The sequence below is a fragment of the Notechis scutatus genome, chromosome 4 (assembly GCF_049901735.1).
Source record: "Notechis scutatus isolate UNSWTSFEM ecotype Mainland chromosome 4, rNotScu1.2, whole genome shotgun sequence".
In the NCBI taxonomy this organism is placed as follows: Eukaryota; Metazoa; Chordata; class Lepidosauria; order Squamata; family Elapidae; genus Notechis; species Notechis scutatus.
In genome coordinates, this window is record NC_142012.1 from 127,045,585 (window position 1) to 127,065,520 (window position 19,936).

The 19,936-nt window shown below is 37.0% G+C and overlaps 1 protein-coding gene across 1 annotated transcript; it reads right to left on the reverse strand.

The window, feature by feature from the left end:
• Window positions 1-159: 159 nt before the first annotated feature.
• On the reverse strand, window positions 160-19,460 carry ILKAP (ILK associated serine/threonine phosphatase). The gene is made up of 12 exons (XM_026686322.2): window positions 11,243-19,460; window positions 10,539-10,604; window positions 9,331-9,387; window positions 7,355-7,474; window positions 6,198-6,324; window positions 4,467-4,573; window positions 3,969-4,062; window positions 3,366-3,453; window positions 2,398-2,519; window positions 1,404-1,523; window positions 1,201-1,282; window positions 160-448 (listed from the first exon to the last, which is right to left on the reverse strand). Exons 1-12 carry the CDS (start codon window positions 11,295-11,297, stop codon window positions 308-310), a joined length of 1,179 nt encoding a protein of 392 aa, XP_026542107.1. The 5' UTR covers window positions 11,298-19,460; the 3' UTR covers window positions 160-307.
• Window positions 19,461-19,936: the final 476 nt, after the last annotated feature.

Sequence of the window (19,936 nt, forward strand, 5' to 3'; positions counted from 1 at the left end):
TTTAAAAGTGGGATCCTGGAACCTGAAGCATCTTGTAAGACAGCAAACAACATGACTATCTGCATGAAATTTTGTTAGGTTACTGCCTGTAGCCCATTGAAGGAGGAAAACAGAAGACCCAATTACTTACAATTTATGAAACAATGAACTGACCTGAATGCTTATAAAAAACCCTTTTATTTACAAATAAGCGTCTGGGGGGAAATCCATAAAATTCTACACACGCGCACATTTCACAAACACACTATTGTGTTCTATTAAATTGGCTGCATGCTGTTATGGATCTTCCTTGCATGTATTCGTCCCATTACTGTTCAATCCGGACCACCATCACAGTGACATTATCTGCTGATCCTCGCTGCACTGCTTTGTTGGCCAGCCTGTTGCAGGCTGCTTCATACTTTGTATCAGCGGAAGATTTGGCATCTCTTGTGGGCATAGCTTTATCCTGTTGAGAAGTAGTAGATCACACAAGTCAGGGTAATTTCCTTTCACTCCAATGAGTTAATTTTATATAGTCATGTCTCATCTGACATTTTGAATCTGCATCATACCTCTTGGTCTAGAAGTAATAATGTAGGCTTCAACATAGTTATTTGCATATTCTATTAAACAGAGAATGTAACCTAAAAGAGAGATAACCTCATTTGCTGAAATAAGTCCCCCAAAATAAGAAAACAGTATCTTGCCTCGACTCTAAAATTACAATACATAAGAATGGACTGAAGTCCATAAAATACTATCTGTATTAGTTTTAAGGCCCCTTTATTTTCCCACAAAAATAACTCACATAATGGGCATGCTCCTGTATACCTTTTCTGCATTTTAACAGGAAGCAAAATCACTCTCTCTGCAGTCTCAGAAATGTTGCCCTGTTTAACAGCAGGGCCATGCTGCTGGGGCAAAATAAATGGGTATCCTGGATCCCTAATCTGAGAGAGAAAGCAACCCTGGGGCAATAATCTTGTCACCTGATGGAATAAGTCTCTGCTGAAGTTGAAAGCAAGGATACAGCCGATAGAGTAGAAAACAGAAAAGAACAAAAGAGCTCAGCTGCCTCTCAAACATTGTTTGCAACAATCCTTTAGCAAACAGTAATACAAATTTCAGTGATGAAATGACAACATGGTAAGTGTAAAAGAGGAACAAGCAAACAATTGTCCTCTTCTTGATTTCTCATCACAACCTTCCTCCTCTCACCTCCAAACAACACATGATGAAGTTCACAGCTTCTTCTGGTGAAAAGACTTTAAAGAGACCATCACAGGCCAATAGGATAAATCTGCAAAAGTAACTGACAGTAAGATGTACCCAAGTACAAAAAAAAGCATGTACTTATACTTTTGAAGCCATTTAGAAGAGTCACCGCATATTTCCTTACCTGAGTACTGTTTCAGTTTTACCTGTCATTGTGCGTAAGTTGACAGCGTTTGACATCTGGCACAGAGATAACTCCAAATCGCTTGTATTGTCCATCCCCAATGGAGCGTGAGACCTCCAGGACACCCAAAACACGTCCTTCCCTAAACAGAAAAAGGAGGGTGCTGGATTTATAATTATGTCTCTAAATTAAGTCCTTAAAATATGGATTGTAATTCTGAACTGTAGATCCACAGAAACTCTGGTTTATAACACTCATAATTTCTATCAAACATAGTCACTAATCCAGAGTGACAGCAGTTGTAGATCAAGACTATCTAGAGACACAGCAGGTCAAAGAAAGAAAAATCTAGAATCTTTCAATTTGTCTACAGTGTTCACAAATGGCTGATATAATTCTTTTCTCAGCTTCAATCTCTAATTTTAGAATGTGACTAAAAGCAACATACAAATGTTTTCTTTACATTTAAAAACAGAAATCAATACTCGTTTATCTGAAGAATTATTTGGAAGTACTCTGTATTACATTATATACATTACTCTTATATATACATTACTCTTATCATATAATGAAATCAATAATCTAAAACAGCTATCTGAAGGGGATCAAGCTGGGAAAACCTGTTTTACCTTTTTGTTAATGAAATGTTTGTTAGAACCTTAATGTTATGTTAAATATCAATTAAAATATATTTGCCACATCACAATTTATATGGAGTTTGTGCATGTATATGTAAAACCCATAATTAAATACCCAACATTTATTACATTTTCAACCATTTTCAACCTTTCAAACTGATATAGATGCTTTTCCTAACTTTATTCCCATAACAAAAAGAAAATTGAGTTTAGTGTGTCCCTAACTCAGCCAGTGAGATCCATAGGACTTTCAACCTCGATTTGCAACACCAACGTTTTAAGCTTTGTACCACATAAATTCCTCAAGAAGTTGCTGAAACTTTTGGCAACTCTGACATCCCTTCCCATCATTTCCCTTTGTTGCTTCCTATTTGTTACCTGACATTGCCTCCAGCCTTTTGGATCCTCATCCGCTCATCATACTGAGTTGGGTTATGTTCTTTGCTAAGACTCAAAGCTGTGTGCTTCTGAGTCTCTTCATTGTAACGGCAAAGAATTGCCTGTATTGACAAAATAACTCTTGTAAGCAAGTGCCAGGGCTATAAGCATAAAGTCTCTGCTAGCAAGATCTAAGCAGCACATTGTACTGTAGTCCTTAACGAATGACATCTGGGGAACAAAGGCCCCATTGACCTCAAAGCAGCACTGCCAACCCCCTCAAATGAAGTTGGAATGATTTTTTTTAGAAAAATAAGCAAAGGGAGAAAAAAAACCCAACCAAACAAGAAGACTGAGATCTCTTGAACTCTGGGTAAGATTGCCAACATTCTGAGCACTGTTTATTTTGAGATATCTGGGATGCCCCTTGACTTCATGTAATAGTGCTGGATGTTGAAAGGTTGCCAACCCCTACTGTATTGAAATATCAAGCGTTCTACTTAGGTAGCAAAAGGCACCAGAGCTTACCTACACCCATATTCAAGAAAAAGTAAAAAAATATAATAGACATCATCACCCAGTATAGAGCATCACCTAGAGGGCACTAAAAATACCCCTCTCCCAAATCACCCAGTGATTTTCCAATCACTCTTGGCCAAATAAAGAATTCTATTCTATTCTATTCTATTCTATTCTATTCTATTCTATTCTATTCTATTCTATTCTATTCTATTCTATTCTATTCTATTCTATTCTATTCTATTCCATTCCATTCCATTCCATTCTATTCTAATCACCAGGTGCTTAATATAAGAAGAGTCTGTATTACTCTCCTGGTCCCTTGGTTAAAAAAACCAGTTACTGAACTAAAGGATAGTTTATAACATCTTATCACTGAAACAAAACAATTACCCTTTGTTTAATACTATGAATCACATGTAGGACCCACAATTTTCAGTGTGACTTACTCTACTGTCACCAAGGTTGGCAATGTACAGAGTGTTATCAATCACCAGCACACAGGTTGCCGTGGAACCGTCTTTCCAAGCAGGTTTCCTGCAGGTTTCAGAAATCGGGGGGCAAAACAAAGATGAGTCCAACTACTCAAGGTGATTCTTATAAGATACCAAGTCCCCCATTACAATGATGGAAATGTGAGGCCTTATGGAACCCCACACATGTAATGCAGCAGGGATGTCAAACTGGCGGTCGTGGGCCAGGTGCATCGTGTTCAGGCCACATCCATCCCAGCTCCATGAAGGAAAAACACATCGCGAAACGTCACATGACAGCAATGTGACACCGTGAGTTTGACACTTGTGCAATACAGCCTTTCAGGTATTTTCAAGTGCAACATCCCAGAACACGTGTTGGAGTACCTTCCTCTCCTATCCAAGTTCTAAAAATAGCAAATAAATATCAGATAATATTTTTCTCAAATGGCCACCTTTCCATACACAGAAATTGGTTGATAGAAGAAAAAAATTCAAAGTTGCATCCCCTCCAACTTTCTACAGAGATTCTACTTCAAATACCTTGACATATTATATCCCCGATAAGTATATACTTACTGGCTGGAAGCCTGTTTGAGAAATTCCTCATCTGTGTGTTTAAAAGTATCCAAAATGCATCTCCTTATTGCTTTCTCCACACTGGGTACCTCTCCTGTTTTATATTCAAAGGGAACAATCAGACACCTAACCCAGAGGTTAATGGAGAAAATATTAGAAAGAATTGGCACACACACTCCAGAATTGACACCCCAGCCATTCTTTGCAGCTCTCAGAGAAAACAGAAAATTCAGCATTCATAGTGAAAGGAAAATTATTTTGCTTAATCCTGCATGAATATGGGATTAAGAAAGTCTACAAATCAAATTAATGATTTAGATTCGGTTTTACCCAAGTTATTCTTCAGGTACTGCTTGATACTGTTTAATTAACTCACACACTTAAATCAGTGTATATCTTCCAAAGGATAGTATATAAGAATATCCTATTAACAGATCCAAGTCAGTATGTGGGTCTCAACCGAAGTAGAACTCAAAGAATACCACCATATTTTCTGACCTTTAGGAAATTTTCTGATTAGGTTTTGATGCAGATTCTGTGCAGCATATGTTGAAGCTCTAACTCCTCCATGGCCATCAAAAACAGCAAAATATGAGACACGAATTCTATAAAGAACGTATAGATAAAGACTGTTCTCACTCTGAAATTGGGCACGATACTGAATTTTTATTTATCAACAGAACTGTAGAAATTGTAACATGAGATCCAGAAAAAAATTAATCTTTCCTGCAACCTACACACAGGAATGTTTCCTAGCCTCAGAAAAGCTAAAGTGATCTGTTTTACATTTTCCAGTTCCAAGACTTCCCTTAACAATTCAGTTATGAAAAGATTCCAGTACCTGTACAAGAAAATACTACACTTTAACTCCTATGGGATTTTTTATCTTGTCCTCAATGCGAATATACAGACTCTCCTTTTTCAACAGTAGGTCTGATCTCTTGAAGTTTGAAAAAAACCCTCTTATATTTGTTTTCCCAGGATCTTTTATGTAGGAATGTTTCTTTGCTTCAATAGATAGATAGTACTGCAGAAAAAAACAATAGGAAACAGCCTGCCTTCCACTGAGGATCTGCATGCTGCACGAACAGGAAAGAGGGCAGAGAAAATATCTACCTCACATACTGGACATGATCTATTTCAACTTCTCCCCTCAGGGTGCCACTATAGAGCATTGCATGCCAAAACAACTGGATTTTCCCCTCTGCCATCACTCCGCTGAATACTTGATTCCCATAGCACTGTCTCACTTCTCATCTTTTCTCATCTTTCCTACTATCCTATTGGTTTCTTATGATTTATCAATTTTTGTTTGTAATTGATTAATAATTTTAACTATGATTTATGACCAATTACTTGTTTATATATACATGGTGAGCTTATGCACCTGAGACAAATTCTTTGTGTGTCCAATCACACTTGGCCAATTCTATTCAACAAAGATGAAGATATGCTGATATTTAGATATTTTATTATTTATAACTATTTTCTTGCCGATATTAGTTTATATTATGTTATATTTGTTTTACATATTTTATATTTAGATATAAGTGCATATTAAATAATATTGCATTATGGTTATCAATGCCTTATATATACATGAAGACTGTGATGTCAAATTACTTAATACACAGGTTTAATATTATGTTCCAAGTGGGAAGAATCTTTACTTTCCTGGTTAATGTAAAAAGTAAAAGAAGATCATGCTAAAGATGTAAGTTATTAAGAAATGCTCGTCTGGAATAAGCTAGAAACTCAAAATATAAAATAGATCTATTAAAAAAGAGCATATACATATATTGTATATACATAATTACTTATCAATATTTTTAATTCAGTTTTGGGGGGAGTTAATGCTTTATTTTCTTCCCAATCATTCTTTGGGGAAGAATTTGTCATTTTATTCTGCAAAAATTTAAATTTAAAAATGTGAATGTTCTGACATCTTTTTTAGATGTCTTGGATTCTCTTTTTAGTCATGGTTCCTAAAATCAGTGACATTTAAAATTATATATATATATATATATATATATATATATATATATATATATATATATATATATATATATATATATATATTGCATCATTATAGCATTATAGAAAACAAAAAACAAAATAGTTATTTATTTTGTAAAGCAAAATAAACCAGCTGAAGTTACCATCCAGACAAGCAATTAAACCCAGGAGGAAAACACAAAAATCCAATCAAAAAGTAACTACGTAACTCACATTTGAGAGGACAAGGGACTGCACTCTTCTGTGATATCATTCAAAATAACATGGGCATCTTGCATCTCTTCTCGCTCACCTTTCCTCTCTGCTACGTAACCTTTCAAACCAAGAATACCTGCAGAATCTAAAGAAAAACAGAGCAAAATGCACCCATATTTAATCCCTGAACATGTTTCCTGTGTAATAGCACTACAGTCAGCTATCAAAAATAAGGACCAGAATTCTAACAACCTCTTCATTATAATCCATGCTGAAACTGTAAATAGTCCCTGTATGGTACCTCTGACTGAAAATCTGAACATCATGCTAAGAAAAGCTTATCCAACAGCCATCACATTATAATTCAGGTGAAATATTTAGAGACTGTGTTTGGGTTTCTATATTTAACCTGGGGCAAGTTTAGCTATGATGCTCCCTGCATCACTAAGGGGATAAATAAGGACAGGCTTCTCACACTGCATAAACCATATCTAATATTTTGGTTTAGCTTGATGTTTGGACCTATTCACTATAGCTGATAAATCATGCACTGAGTCAACAATTTAGATAATCAGCAAGTCATTATTAAAACCATGCCATAACACAGTGTCCTAGGCAAAATGACACTAGGATGTGCACAATACAGGAGCAACTAAGTCATGTTGCTCCAAATAATATAAATTTGGCAACACACAGAAAAAAATACATGTGGCACAATGAATACTTTGGGATAGCCTTCAAATTTGTACTAATTACATTAGGTAATCTTAATTATGTATATATTGTTTTTGCAAACAGAATCCAATCAGGTTAAAAAGCAATCTGTATGCTTAATTTTTTAAACATAAGAATTATAAAAGTGGCAGCTGTGAGAAAAATAGTAATACTTGATGCTGACTTGAGTTCTGTGAAGGAATGCAGCTAATACATATGACAGCAGCATGATCGTAATTCTTAAGTGAAAAAGGATTTGCATTGGTACCCTTAAGGAAGGAGAAACACAAATTCATCTAAGGTAGAAATACTCAGGAAGGATTTCATCTATGTACAGCAATTCCTCCCATTCTTATGAGTGGCTACAAGCAAAACCATCTTAGGAAAACAATTTCACTTTTTTATTATTTAAAGCAGCACTAGAATAGAATAAAATATTTGGCTTCAGAGTGTCTGAAAACCTTTACAAACTTTCTTTTCCACAAGTTCTTCACTCCCATTCTTCTCTCCTTCAATGGACTTCCTCTTCTCTCCCTTCCCATAGCTCACAGGAAGAGAAACTTGCTCAGTGGGATGAGAAGCTGAAAAACAAAAAAATGTTATTTATTTCATTATAGACTTTATATGGCCACCCATCTTAGTCAAAGAATTTAGCACAATAAAATCAGTTCATAAAACACCATGTTAAACCCACAATATACATAATGAAAAGAATGAGATGCCTTGCAACCACTTCCCAGCACACATAAAATACTGATACGTTAACTGGGCACCAATAAAAACTGAGTGCCAGAGGGGAAAAAACACATATTCAAGTTTTCCAAAGGACTAACAGGGCTAGTAGGAAACTTGGGCCCTGAGCTATGAAGCTTTCAAGATGGAAGCCAGCATCTTGAACTCGACTTGGAAAGCCTACTGTGAGCCAGTTCAACTCAAATAACAGCAGTGTTCTGTAGGCATACTTTGATGTGCCCTAAATGGCAAATGGTGACACATTGTATACTACTATTATTCTGTTACCTAATTATGCTTGAGTTTTTCCTTTAGCTTAGATTGGCTTTAATATTTTGAAATAAAAAACCAAGGTTGTCATAAATTTTGATATTTAAAATTGAAGTAAAAAGGCCTAATTGTACACTACATGGAAATGCAGGCCAATAAAATAAAGGAACAGCTGCTTTAGAGCAGTGGTCACCAACCAGTGGGCCGCGACCCACTGGTGGGCCATGAGAAAATTTTGGTGAACCGCAGAGAAATCTCACCCCCAGAGCACCCCCACAAAGCAATTAATCCAGGCTGCGTAGAAACACAAGGCTGCTCAGCCCACATGGCCCGCAGGAACCCTCCCTACCCGCCCACTCACTCCTTACCCGGCAAACTTGTCTGCTAAATTGCTATTTTTCCTTCTTCTGACCATAATCTGTTCTGCTATGCTGGGAGATTTAGATTAGCCAGGAAGCAGGAAATGGTTGGATTTCTTGCTTTCTAGCTAAGCACAGCCAAATCTCCCTTAGGACTGAAGGTTTGCTTGCAAGCAAATTCAGTGCAGACTCACCGCAAGCAATTTTGAGAGACTGAGCTAGCCGATGGCAGATAGATAGATCACTGAATGATTCTGTGAGCAACTCAATCTGCCTGCTTTGCCTGATTTTGGGTAAAAGTTGCTCTTTTTTAAAATAAAAAATTCAATATTTACATGCATGGTGTGTTGTGAGTTAATTTTGTGAGTTTGCTTGCTAGCAAATTTTATGAGTTTGCTTGCAAGCAAATTTTATGTGACAGACTGAGCTAGCCAATGGCAGATAGATTTCTGAATGAATCTGTGATTCTGTGAGCAACTCAATCTGTCTGCTCTGCCTGATTTTGGTAAAAGTTGCTCTTTTTTATAAAAATAATTCAATATTTATATATTTATAATATTTACATATAAGCCATGCCCAGCCAGTCACATGACCACCAAGCCACACCCACAAATTAGGCCACGCCCACAGAACCAGTTAGTGGTCCCTGGGATCTAAAATTATGAGTTTGGTGGTCCCTGAGGTCCAAAAGGTTGGCGACCCCTGCTTTAGAAGATTAATTTGGACCAACTACTCAGGGAACATGCTGAACCAATTCCCTGATTGCTATTTCTCCACAAATATTGATCTGAGGTAAATTTGTGTCGATATTTATGGCCTCAGCAATAGCAGAGTAGTAATCTCACCCTAGTCAAGTACTTGATTAGTATCATAACAAAAACATGAACAGCATAGAAATTCTCTAATCTGAAAAAAGGAAAATCAGAGAGACATTTTACCGTTTCTTCTAATATCATTTTAGACACATTGCCTGTGTGCATTTAGTGTAAACCACAGGTACTTAAACAGGTAACACTCAAGTGTAACTCTATTAGAGCATCGTAATAAATAGCAAAATAAATTTAGTCATGGCTCACCTGAGTTGCCACTGCTGGCAGGTGGGAGGTCATCAAATAGCAAAGAGCCTCCTGCTCCTAAAAAAAAACCCAACCAAACAAGGAAATACATAACAGTATTTAGATTTTTGAGCAGTTTCATCTACAAAAAACTCTGCCAAGCTTAACAGCTACTTAACATTTTAGCCATTTCACATATGGCACTAAATCCAATTCATAAAATGAAGAGGAAAGCACTAGGACTGCAAATACTTCTAAGTAAGTATAATATTATACTTAGAAGTAGGCCTTACAAAATAGCTTTGAAATAGACATGGAAAAGATTATGTTCATTATCCATATTAAAATATAGCTTATAAAAAGACACATAACTAGAGGTAGACAGAAATTTATTTTAGTCATTGACCAATAAAACTAACTAGAAGTATGAATTGTTAATTTAAGTCATAGTAACATTTCTTTAAAAGTAAATTAAAAATTGGCAGTGTATTTAGAAATTTTGTTTCAAAAGAAAACTATCTGATATGTCAGTCAGTACTGGTACCAATATAGGATGTAAGTAGAAGCTGAATCTGTACCAGCCACCCCAGGAAATGAAACTGGATCTTGCAAAATGTGTTACTCCAGCAACCAATGGCTTTCCCATAACTATATATTTCTAAAAATTATCTTCCTGTTTATATATCTATCTCCATATAAAAGTATTCCCTTTAAGAAAAAGATTCAGAGTTAAATAACTGTGGAGTGGTTATAGTATTTTTGTACGCTGTTCAATTACGGCACAAGGATAGAATGAAACAAAAGAATGGAGAACATAGAACCTAAGATTCAGCTTTTGCTTTCCTACTACCAGTCTTTCTATTATTTACAGTTCCATTGCTAGAAAATAATCTTAGTTACATCTAAATGCATAATAAAATGGAGTCTTGCCTAGGGACAGCAAAATTAAGCTTGCAAAAATGTCAAAAGTAAAAAGGACTGGTTTAAATGCCTCTTTGCACCAATATGATGCAAACAAGAAGTCCATAGAGAATAAAACAAGTAAAAAAAGTCAGAACTTGCCAACAGAAAAATCCTATAGTCAAGTTGGCAAATTCCTGGCTATTCGGACCAGATAAACTCACTGAATTTCCACGCCCTCTAAGGAGAATTTTGCACAAGGGCTCAAGTAGCTGATTGAGAAAAGCAAGAGAATTCAGAGTAACACAAGACATAGACGACAATCATACCCAAATCACTGTTGCTGATTGGAGGAAGATCATCAAAAAGCAGAGATCCTTTCTGTCCCTCTTTCTCTAAACAAAACCAAATAAAACAAAACCAAATACAGAGTAATCTATTAACATACAGTATTCAAAAATAGGACTGCCAAATAGAGCTGCAAAAATTCAAAGACTGCCAGGCGACATCAAATAGTAAACACTTTTTGACACATCTTTGTTTCGTTTAGCTGGTGTCCAGTTTTTTACACATTACTTTTTACAACTTTAACATTATTATGGCAAGAGCAATCCTATCGCCAGGTAATTGCCTCACCCTTCTAGCTATAAAACTGGTGGGAATGGCTGTTCCTCAGGATTTGGCTGTTAGGAGCCACCCGGGCTTCTCAGGTGTTACTTGCGCCCGCCAGAGGTCACCCCCGAGTGTCAATAAGAGACTCGTGGATTTCCCAGTGGGGTCACAGGCGCATGCGCGTTGACTCGTGCTTGACAGAGCGGGATTAATTCTAAGCATTACAGCATTACAGTTGTGACTAGAACGTCACAAGGGTCCGAGAGAGCCGCTTCTGCTCCTTCGGGAAGCTGCAGCAAGGCAACACGGAAGGCTCCTGGGAAAGAGAAGCTAACCCAGCTCGCCTGTTTCCTGCAGACTCGGGCCCACTCCTCCTCCAACATGGGGGTGGGGGCGACCCCAAAAGGGTCCCGCCACTCACCTACTGCTGCTACTGCCGGAGGAGTTGGCTCCGGAAGGTCCCCGAACAGATCCATCCAGCCCTAACGAGGCTACAGCGGCACCGGCCAGCGCGAGCCGCTCCCTCCCCCCTCCTCCTCCTCGCGCAAAGGCGGGCCTAGCTGTCAATCATTAGCGTCAGGGTGACTCAAGCGCCGCCTTCGCACTCCGGCCCTCAAGGCGACGGTCGCGGCAATCTTGGGGAGGCTAAAACCAGCGAGAGGGCTCGTTCAAGTGGCCGGAAGGTCCTGAGTCCGAAGACGCCTCTGAATTGTTTTTGAGGTCTGGTCTCTGTGGCCCCCAACAAAGGGCGGCGGGCGTAGCCCAGCTGCTTCCGGGGCGGTTCCTCGGCTATCTCCTTCCAGGGGAAAGCCCTGGAAGGAAACCTGAGGAGGGCCGGTCTGTGTGATACTTTCTGTGATCTGGAAGAAGAGCTCAGCCTTCTTCCGCTTGGGGAGGCGCTGCAGCTTCTGGTCCCCACTCCCGATGGCTCCGAAGGTGGATCGTCTCGTACGACTGGAAGGCTCTCGGCCATCGCTCCAAGCCCCAAGGAGCATCATGAGATTATACAGTAGCTCGATATCTGATAATTCATAGATTAAAAACTGAAAGTGCCACATCTGCTGCCCGAGTAGCCCTAGCTTCCTGCGGGGGGAGCAGAACGAGTAGCATTCAGGATTCAGGGCTGGTCGGTTGTACTAATAGCAGGTGATAATGTCACCGGACCTTTCTGTCGGCCCACAAACGTTGACCTTTAATTTAAATAGCAAGCATGGTCATATAATAGCTGGAGTGTCCATATTTGGGCTGCAAAAATCCTAAAAGTAGTTTCGTACTTTTTCAGATTTTTTGCAGCCGAGATGCGGTAACCATAATTTTATCCAAGTGCCAGTAGTGGAGCATGGGCGATGGACAGCAGCAAGTTGAAAGAACAAAGCAGGGGACCACACCATCACTGGAAATTGTTTGCTAAGATTTGTTTACATTTTTACTTATAATTTGAGTAACACTGTTACTAAGGTGTAATTCTATTTCAGCATCTTAATTACATTACATACAGATTTTTGCTACTATGATGTGATGATGAGGAACTCTTAAAATGGTTAGGAGAAATGTATGGAAATTATAGATTACTTCCAATCTGTGCCAGGTGCCCCAGTAGATTATTGTTGAACAACCCTTAAGTTCACAATAAGGCTTTTACAATTACAAAATACATGAATTTGATGACAAATGGCATGTGAAGTAGAAAAATTAATTCAGGGCCAAAAGAAGCAGGGTGAATTTACCAAAATTAGCAACTAAAATGCCACTTGTATTGGATGCTTGTATTTTCAGAAGCCTTGAAGCCTCCAGAGTCAGGGCCCTTTTATTCCACTAAATACTCTTGGCAAATGTGCACTTGGTTGTATTTTTTAAGTATCAAATAAACGCTTATCTCACCTAATCTAACTATTGCTAAAGTTTTTATAACAAATGATACAATCACATTTGTAATGCAAATACAAGCATGGTGAACCCATTGTCTCTTAGTTTGGGAGATAGGATTTGTAGTTAAATACATATGGAAATGAGGTCTCTACAATGTGCTAAATTTCAGTCAATTACATCACAGTTCTGTAGCAGGAAGTAGTTTGCTGATTGTGCCTCTACCAAATTGATCGCAAAATCGTTTTTTGCCAGTGCTGGCAATCCAGCACTTTTCTATGTATAGCACACTTAGTTGTGATAGATTCTGTAGCTCAATTATGGAAAGCTAACATTTCTATACCCTGTCATATGACAGGGGGGGAAAGCCTGCATGGCTGTAGATGGAAATTGAAAAAGAAATTGCAGAAATACTACTGCAGGAATGGATGTTTGCTGCTGCCTCTGCCACTAGAATTGAGGTTTGAAGAAACGAATTAACCATCAAATCAAATTCAGATGATATGTGGAGGTGTAATCAATTATTATGTAATCTGAATCAATTATGTCAATTTGGAGAGATGTGGCCACAATCTGGACTATTCATGTTTCGGACAGCATATTATTTCAAACCACAGTATGATTTACTGTTATCATTTTTACACAGTTAATCATTTCATGGAGTTTTCCCTTATGAATTGAAATGATTATTTTGCAGCACATGTTTATTTCTGGTTACTTCTGGCATTCAAACGATTTTTATGATACAGCAACTTTTGATTTTTAAAAAAAGGTCAAAAACACAGCCTAGTATTTGCATAAATGCCACATTTATTTCTTTTACTGAACAGTGCCTGAAGTGTACACAAACAGTTTAAGACCCTAATTTCCAACACTCATAATTTAAGACATCAAGAAAACTAGACTCATTACTTCAGTATTGTTATTTATACAGTGGTAAGGGTGTTCCCACAGCAATCACGTATATACTGTACAAAGCAAGAGAAATAGTCTCCCAGCATTTGGAGATGGCATCACAGGAAGAACTCATGTAGACAAACTAGATAATGGAAGCACAGGCAAAATAAGAAAAATTAAATAACTATAACCTGTTATTATACAGAAAGATCTTGATACTGAATCTCAGCTTATGAATGTTAGAAATCCTCCATACTGTATATGCAGTTGAATACATGACAGAAAAAGAGACGGTAATAGCATATTAAACAGTTAAATGCCTTGTGTTATAGCCGCAAGTTACCAGAGGTATGCAATTTACTTGTGGTATTTTTTTATTCTTGGCTAATTATGTTCCTTTCATTTCTGTTGCTTTATGATGATATTCAAGTCTATCGTGCTGGAGTAATCTACTGGTAAGTGATAGAAAGAACTTCTGCATGGGATAAGTGCCTCTCAATTTAGTGTGTGCAGCTGAAGAAACAGAAAACTGTGCCACTCAGTAAATAAGCATCAATCTCCAGCATGTATATTATGGAAATGTGTGAGTTAGTACAATACCATGGTGTTCTTTTATATCATTACAATAACTAATTTCCCTCTTGAGGTTGCCACCAAGGGTATGGAGTATAAGAAAGCAGAGTTAAAAATTTACCCTGTTGCATTTCATGTTAAGTTTCCTATTGATAAGGCTCCAAAATATGAACATAGTAGGGGAAAAACAAATAAGAACTTTCTTTTCAACAAAGGCCTTGTTAGTGGAACTAAGTACTTAGTTCCAAAAACATTTTAAACAGTTTAAAATTTTACATTCAAACAAAGTCAAAAGGATTATAATAAATCAATAGAGATTCATCTATTTCAGCTGAAGTCTGGATAGTATTTCTTAGCAGCTTGATTTTTTTCCAGCAATGAATGAAGCAGCACCCTCAGTAATACAGAGGCCAAGAAAAATGATCTGCTGGTGATTAGGTCTTCACTACCCTGTTATAAATAACAATCATTTGAGGATATTCACTCAGCCGAAAGCTGCATCTTGCTTTATATATGACAAGTTACAGTCAATATGCTGAGATCAGAATTCACCAACTCATTGTTATCTATTATTTTTACATTCTGCTCAAAATATTTCTGCTCATCCTAGTGGCTTTGGGTCAAACCTTTCATCTCAACTCAAAACTCATGTTCTTTGTAGGTTTGCTGGCCCAAGAAACATGAAATAAAGCATGAGATCAAGCTTTAACCCAACCATTGCACCATGGAAGGACATGCTCTTCAGGTTGGCTGACCTAAGGCATGCTCCACTATTCATTCGTCCACAATCCACTCGAGCATTTTTTCTTTTTTCTGTTTTTATTGTGCAGTTGATTTTATTGTGCAGTTGATAGTATATATTTATTGACTGCTTAATATGAAGAGCTAAATATATACAAGCAAGAATACTGACATAACTACTTCATTCATTGTTGTTATAATGAAATATCTGACAATTTCAGATTTGTACAAGGAACTAAAAGACTTTTCAGGTACCTGATTTTGTCTCAATAATAAGGATATTCTGATCCTTTTGATTTTTGCATCTCCTGAACTGTGCTGGGTGGGAATAATATCAGCTCTATAGTGCGGTACAGTATTCACAGAGGATGCCATTTATAGAAGTTTTGATACAGAACATATGCTCAAAAAGAACAAACTTTTCTAACTTCTATAAGTTTCTCCTTTATTTAAAAGAGTACATTACTTTTCAGATGACTAAGCCTGTGGTCCTCTGCACACCTACCTGGGGAAAAAGCCCCATTGTGAAACTTGCTAACTAGAAATCATTTGCAGAGTATACTAAGTGTGGTTGTTTCTCAGAGGAAGTATGCCCAAGTTCAGATGCTTTCTTCAAGTTGACTTCCAACAGCTAGAGATTTTAGGAAACCTACATTTCAACAGTGCTCATTTGCTGTTTACATATTTTATTTGGTCTAATTAAATAATTAGTTTGGTGGGTGATAGGCCAGATATTAATAAGAGAGCAAGAATCAACCTTAAATGAAAAACTGAGAATCAAATTTCTATGAGATAATTTAATGTTTAGATTTAGCATGTTTCCAGAATTAGGATGATATATAGTGCCAGAAAATCATTGTTTCTCACTGTAAATTATAACCTGAAGCACAGTGGACTTTCTACATTGAAATCCCACTTTTTCTATAAAAAAAAAGGCTACTATATTCCATTCACTGAACACCTGTCTTACCTATCTTATCTGTCTGTCTATCATCTGTCTTCATCATAGGATCAGAATATGGCATTTTTTAAAAAATCAATTATTTGCTACAAAATGCTCTAATGCAACTATTTAAATATATAGCAAAGTATTGTCAAATCTTCTAATTAAATAGTTAAACTCTGTGTCATAGATTTTAATAAAACTTCCTTTTGAGAGGGAACAAGTATCTCATAGCTTCCTTTGAGAAGTTGTTGCAAATGGAATAATCAAGAACAGAGTTGCTTTAGAGATAAGTGGTCCCCAATCTGTAGCTTAGAGAATGTTAGATAATACCTGGCATGGACCAAAATAAAAATTCTTCAAATCTAATACAAAAGGTTAATCAGTTCACCAAATTTTGGCATATTTACCCCAAACTTCATAGTATGATTTCAGCCATTTATTTAAAAAACCATTTATTTTTGAGGTTTTCTGGATGGTCATTTCTGGTGCCCACAAGCATTATAATGCTAGTCCTTGACTTATGTGGTGCTCCCCAAAACCGTTGCTGATAATGTAGTATCTATGTAAAGGAAAACATTGGAAACTACTGTTTTAAATCAAACATATAATCTGCCTTGGTTTTTTTTTAAAGAACAACTAAATGAATTGCAAGGGTTAAATGAAAAAAATGTTTTGAAAAAGGAACTGCACTATAAAAGAGGAATTGGCCTTGCAGTGAGAAATTCATGGCAAGGAATACAAAAATAAAAGCATTCCCAAATGTCGATGACAAATCTTCCTAACTATCCTAATTTAGATAGTTTTCCCACCCAGCACAGCTTTAAATAGATGTTACTGCTTATTTATTAATTTCCCTAAAGTGTGATTTTCTTCAGTTTTAAAAAAAGACAGGAGCACCACTAGAAAAACACAAGGGTTACCGGAGGATGACTTTGTGGTGTTAATTCCTCATTAAATGTGAATGAACAAGACATACACAATTTTACTGTAAACACATTGTCTGGAAGCAGCTTCAGGCTGGAAAGCTGAAATGAATAAAACTGCCTATCAAGGCTGTTTTAAAGTCATTATTATAATTCTTTGCTATTTTGCAAACACAGAGTAAATAATGAAGATTAAAGTAAATAAAAGTGTCACTTGACAATCTCTTAAACCTTCTCACTGAAAGGGCAGTAAAAATACCTTTCTTGTGCATTTAAATCAGGGTAACACATTCTGCCCAAACAGTTGTCCCAACCTAATTAGTGTTTGACTGATCAGAATTAAGAACTAGTGCTAATAATTCTTAAAAGAGCAAGACAAGTGTTTTATGTTAGATAAATGAATGGAAACCTGGATTCCTCACAGATTTGCTGAACTAGTTTCCAGCATCATTATGCTTCTGGTTAGTTGCAGTTTAGCAATGTCTGGAGGGGTCCATGATTCTCAATTTTGACCCCAGATCAGTAAGATATTGGATCTACTAGGCTCTGTCCTATAGATGTTTAAAAATAGTTTCTTGAGGAAAGAAATGCTATCTTAAAGAGAGCTAATCAGGAGGAAATATGTAGAAAATCTCACAATCATATAGTGGCTGTGTTCAAACACCATTAAGTCATGGTTTACAGAATAAATCACAGTTAACTAATTTTATACAACACACCAAATCAAAAAACATCAACGACCCACATTTTCTGGATTCACACAACAGTGTAAGCTAAAAAGAAGCAATTGGCTTGATAATGTTATGTGAATCCAGCAAGTATCTTCCAGCCAGAGACTACAGCATTATAAAAGGATTCTGGAGTTTTTGTCTAATCTAGCAGAGTTATTCCTGCTGAAACCTGTATTTTTGTACCTCTGGAATACTTTTACCAATCCACTTAATCTATCAATTCTAAGGGATTGTGATATTCTTGCCTTTATATTCACACGTCTCACTTCACATGCACATGAAATTCAAACAGTATATCCTTAAACAAACTTTCATCTGGGCATCACACAGAGGACCAATGAATGCAACAAAAAAAGTGGGAGACAATGAAACCAAAGTGTATCCATGCTGTGCAAATCAAGATTCACTATTAGTGAAATATGCCACATTCCTAGGAACATATATTAGAAGGGCTGGGGATTTTCAGAGGCTTGCCAAAGGTTGGCTTACATAGATACCCATTTTATTAAAAAAAAAAATCACCAAAAACAAGAACTCTGAGATAAAACACTTTTGCTTTCAAGATTACTCTAAAAGTTTAATAAAAATGAAAATGTCTTCCTCAACTACTTAGTTCTAGGGATTGATTGATTTTTTAGAGTCTATGCTTTGGTCAGCTTCATTTTCCAATTGGTCCTTTCCACTATTCTAACAAAAAAGAAAAAAAAGCAGTGAGATAACATTTTGAAGGAGATTTTTAACAGCTTCACTTCCTATAGTGATAGAAAGGCATACCCTTTCCTACATAAGGATCCCTTTCATATTTGCTATACTCCCACTGAATTCTCTAAATCTACTTTTCTCAGAAAAGAAAACAACAAACTCTTTTCCAGACAATCAGTTTTAAGTGCAAGCAACACATAGTAGTTCTTTCTTTTCTTGGGAAGACTAGACACCATCTTGAGTTTGCACTGCATACATTGCCTTTTGTCCATCCTTCCTTATCAAAGAGTGCAGCCATATTCTTTCAAATGGCTATATTATACGATAATTAAATATTATCTATGACATCGCTAATGAAAAGCATTCTCCCGGTCCTGCTAGCTTTTTTTCATCTGGTACTTCCATGCATGTAGAGCTACTATGACCATGTTGACAGGGAAATCTGAGAACTACAGCCCTAACTCGACAGGGCAGTAAGGTAGAGAAAAACTGTTCCATGCCATGAATAATATTTGGCAACAGGGAAAGGATTAAGCAGCCCTCTCACCAGCATTTTCTTTTTAGGAACAGCACATGTTCAGTGCCAGCTGTTCATCCTTATTAAGATGGAAGGTCAGTGCTTCTTCGTGGGCTCTTTTTTTTAATTAATGAAAAGCAATATTCTGGGAGCAAAAGAATACTTGGCTGGGGGGTGCTTAAATTTTTCCTTCACAAATTATTCTGCTTGGAATATGTGGTGCTGGCTATCAGCTTGACTCTTCAAAAAAGGGTTGGACCAATTCATAGAAATAGCGGGGGGGTTGGTAGTTATTAGCCTTGATAGCAGGGTGACTGCCTCTGGAGGCCATCTGCTGGGAGATTAGTGGGCTTCCTTGTGCAGTTGGTTGGCCACTGTGAGAACAAGCTGCTGGACGAGATTGGCCAGTGGTCCAATCCAGCAGGTGACTGTTTATGCTCTTATATGTATCCAATGGAAAACTGTAAGCCACCCTACAAGAAAAAAAGAAGCAGAAGGGGAGAGCTGCTTCCTCTATTTTCTGTTGCTGTTCCTTTGCCTTCAGTCACAGCATTTAAAAAAACAAAAACTCTGTCTTAGTGGAGGGGAGCGGATAAGGAGGGGGAGAATGTTGTTAATTAAACAAACTGGAAAGAAATGTCTAGACAACAAATGCAACTTGAAAAGCAAATAAATATAGCCTTGCTCCTTTGGGTATCTTTTCCTTTACCAAAAATGCAGTCCAGCATCAGGAATATGCATAAGTTAAGGGAGACCCCGAAACACATGATTAACAGAATGCATATTATTTTCAGTGAAGTAAATAGAAATAAATACCTTATAAATATAATCTCATACTACTCTTTCTCTATCAAGTAATTTGTAAAATGTCAACAGTAAGTAATGAATTAGCAGCACATAATTCTATCACTTTTATCTCTTTAAATAGCATTAGCGTTCACTCTTGCAAATTCCTATCTCTTTAAATTGAACAATTGATTTAGGACTTAAAAAAAAACAGAAGGAAAGAAAAAAGCTCTTGCTTTGTTAGTAGTCATAAGCCACCCAATAGAGAGAAGAGTGGAAGATCACATATGTGCAAGAATTCTAGGGAAAACTACCCTTTTAAAATTACACAAGGGAAATGAGTTTGCCCAATGTAGCTGTAACTCATGATGGATCACTCTGTGGCACAGGCATCTGAGGAGATGAATGATAGGAAAAATCCAAATTTCAGATG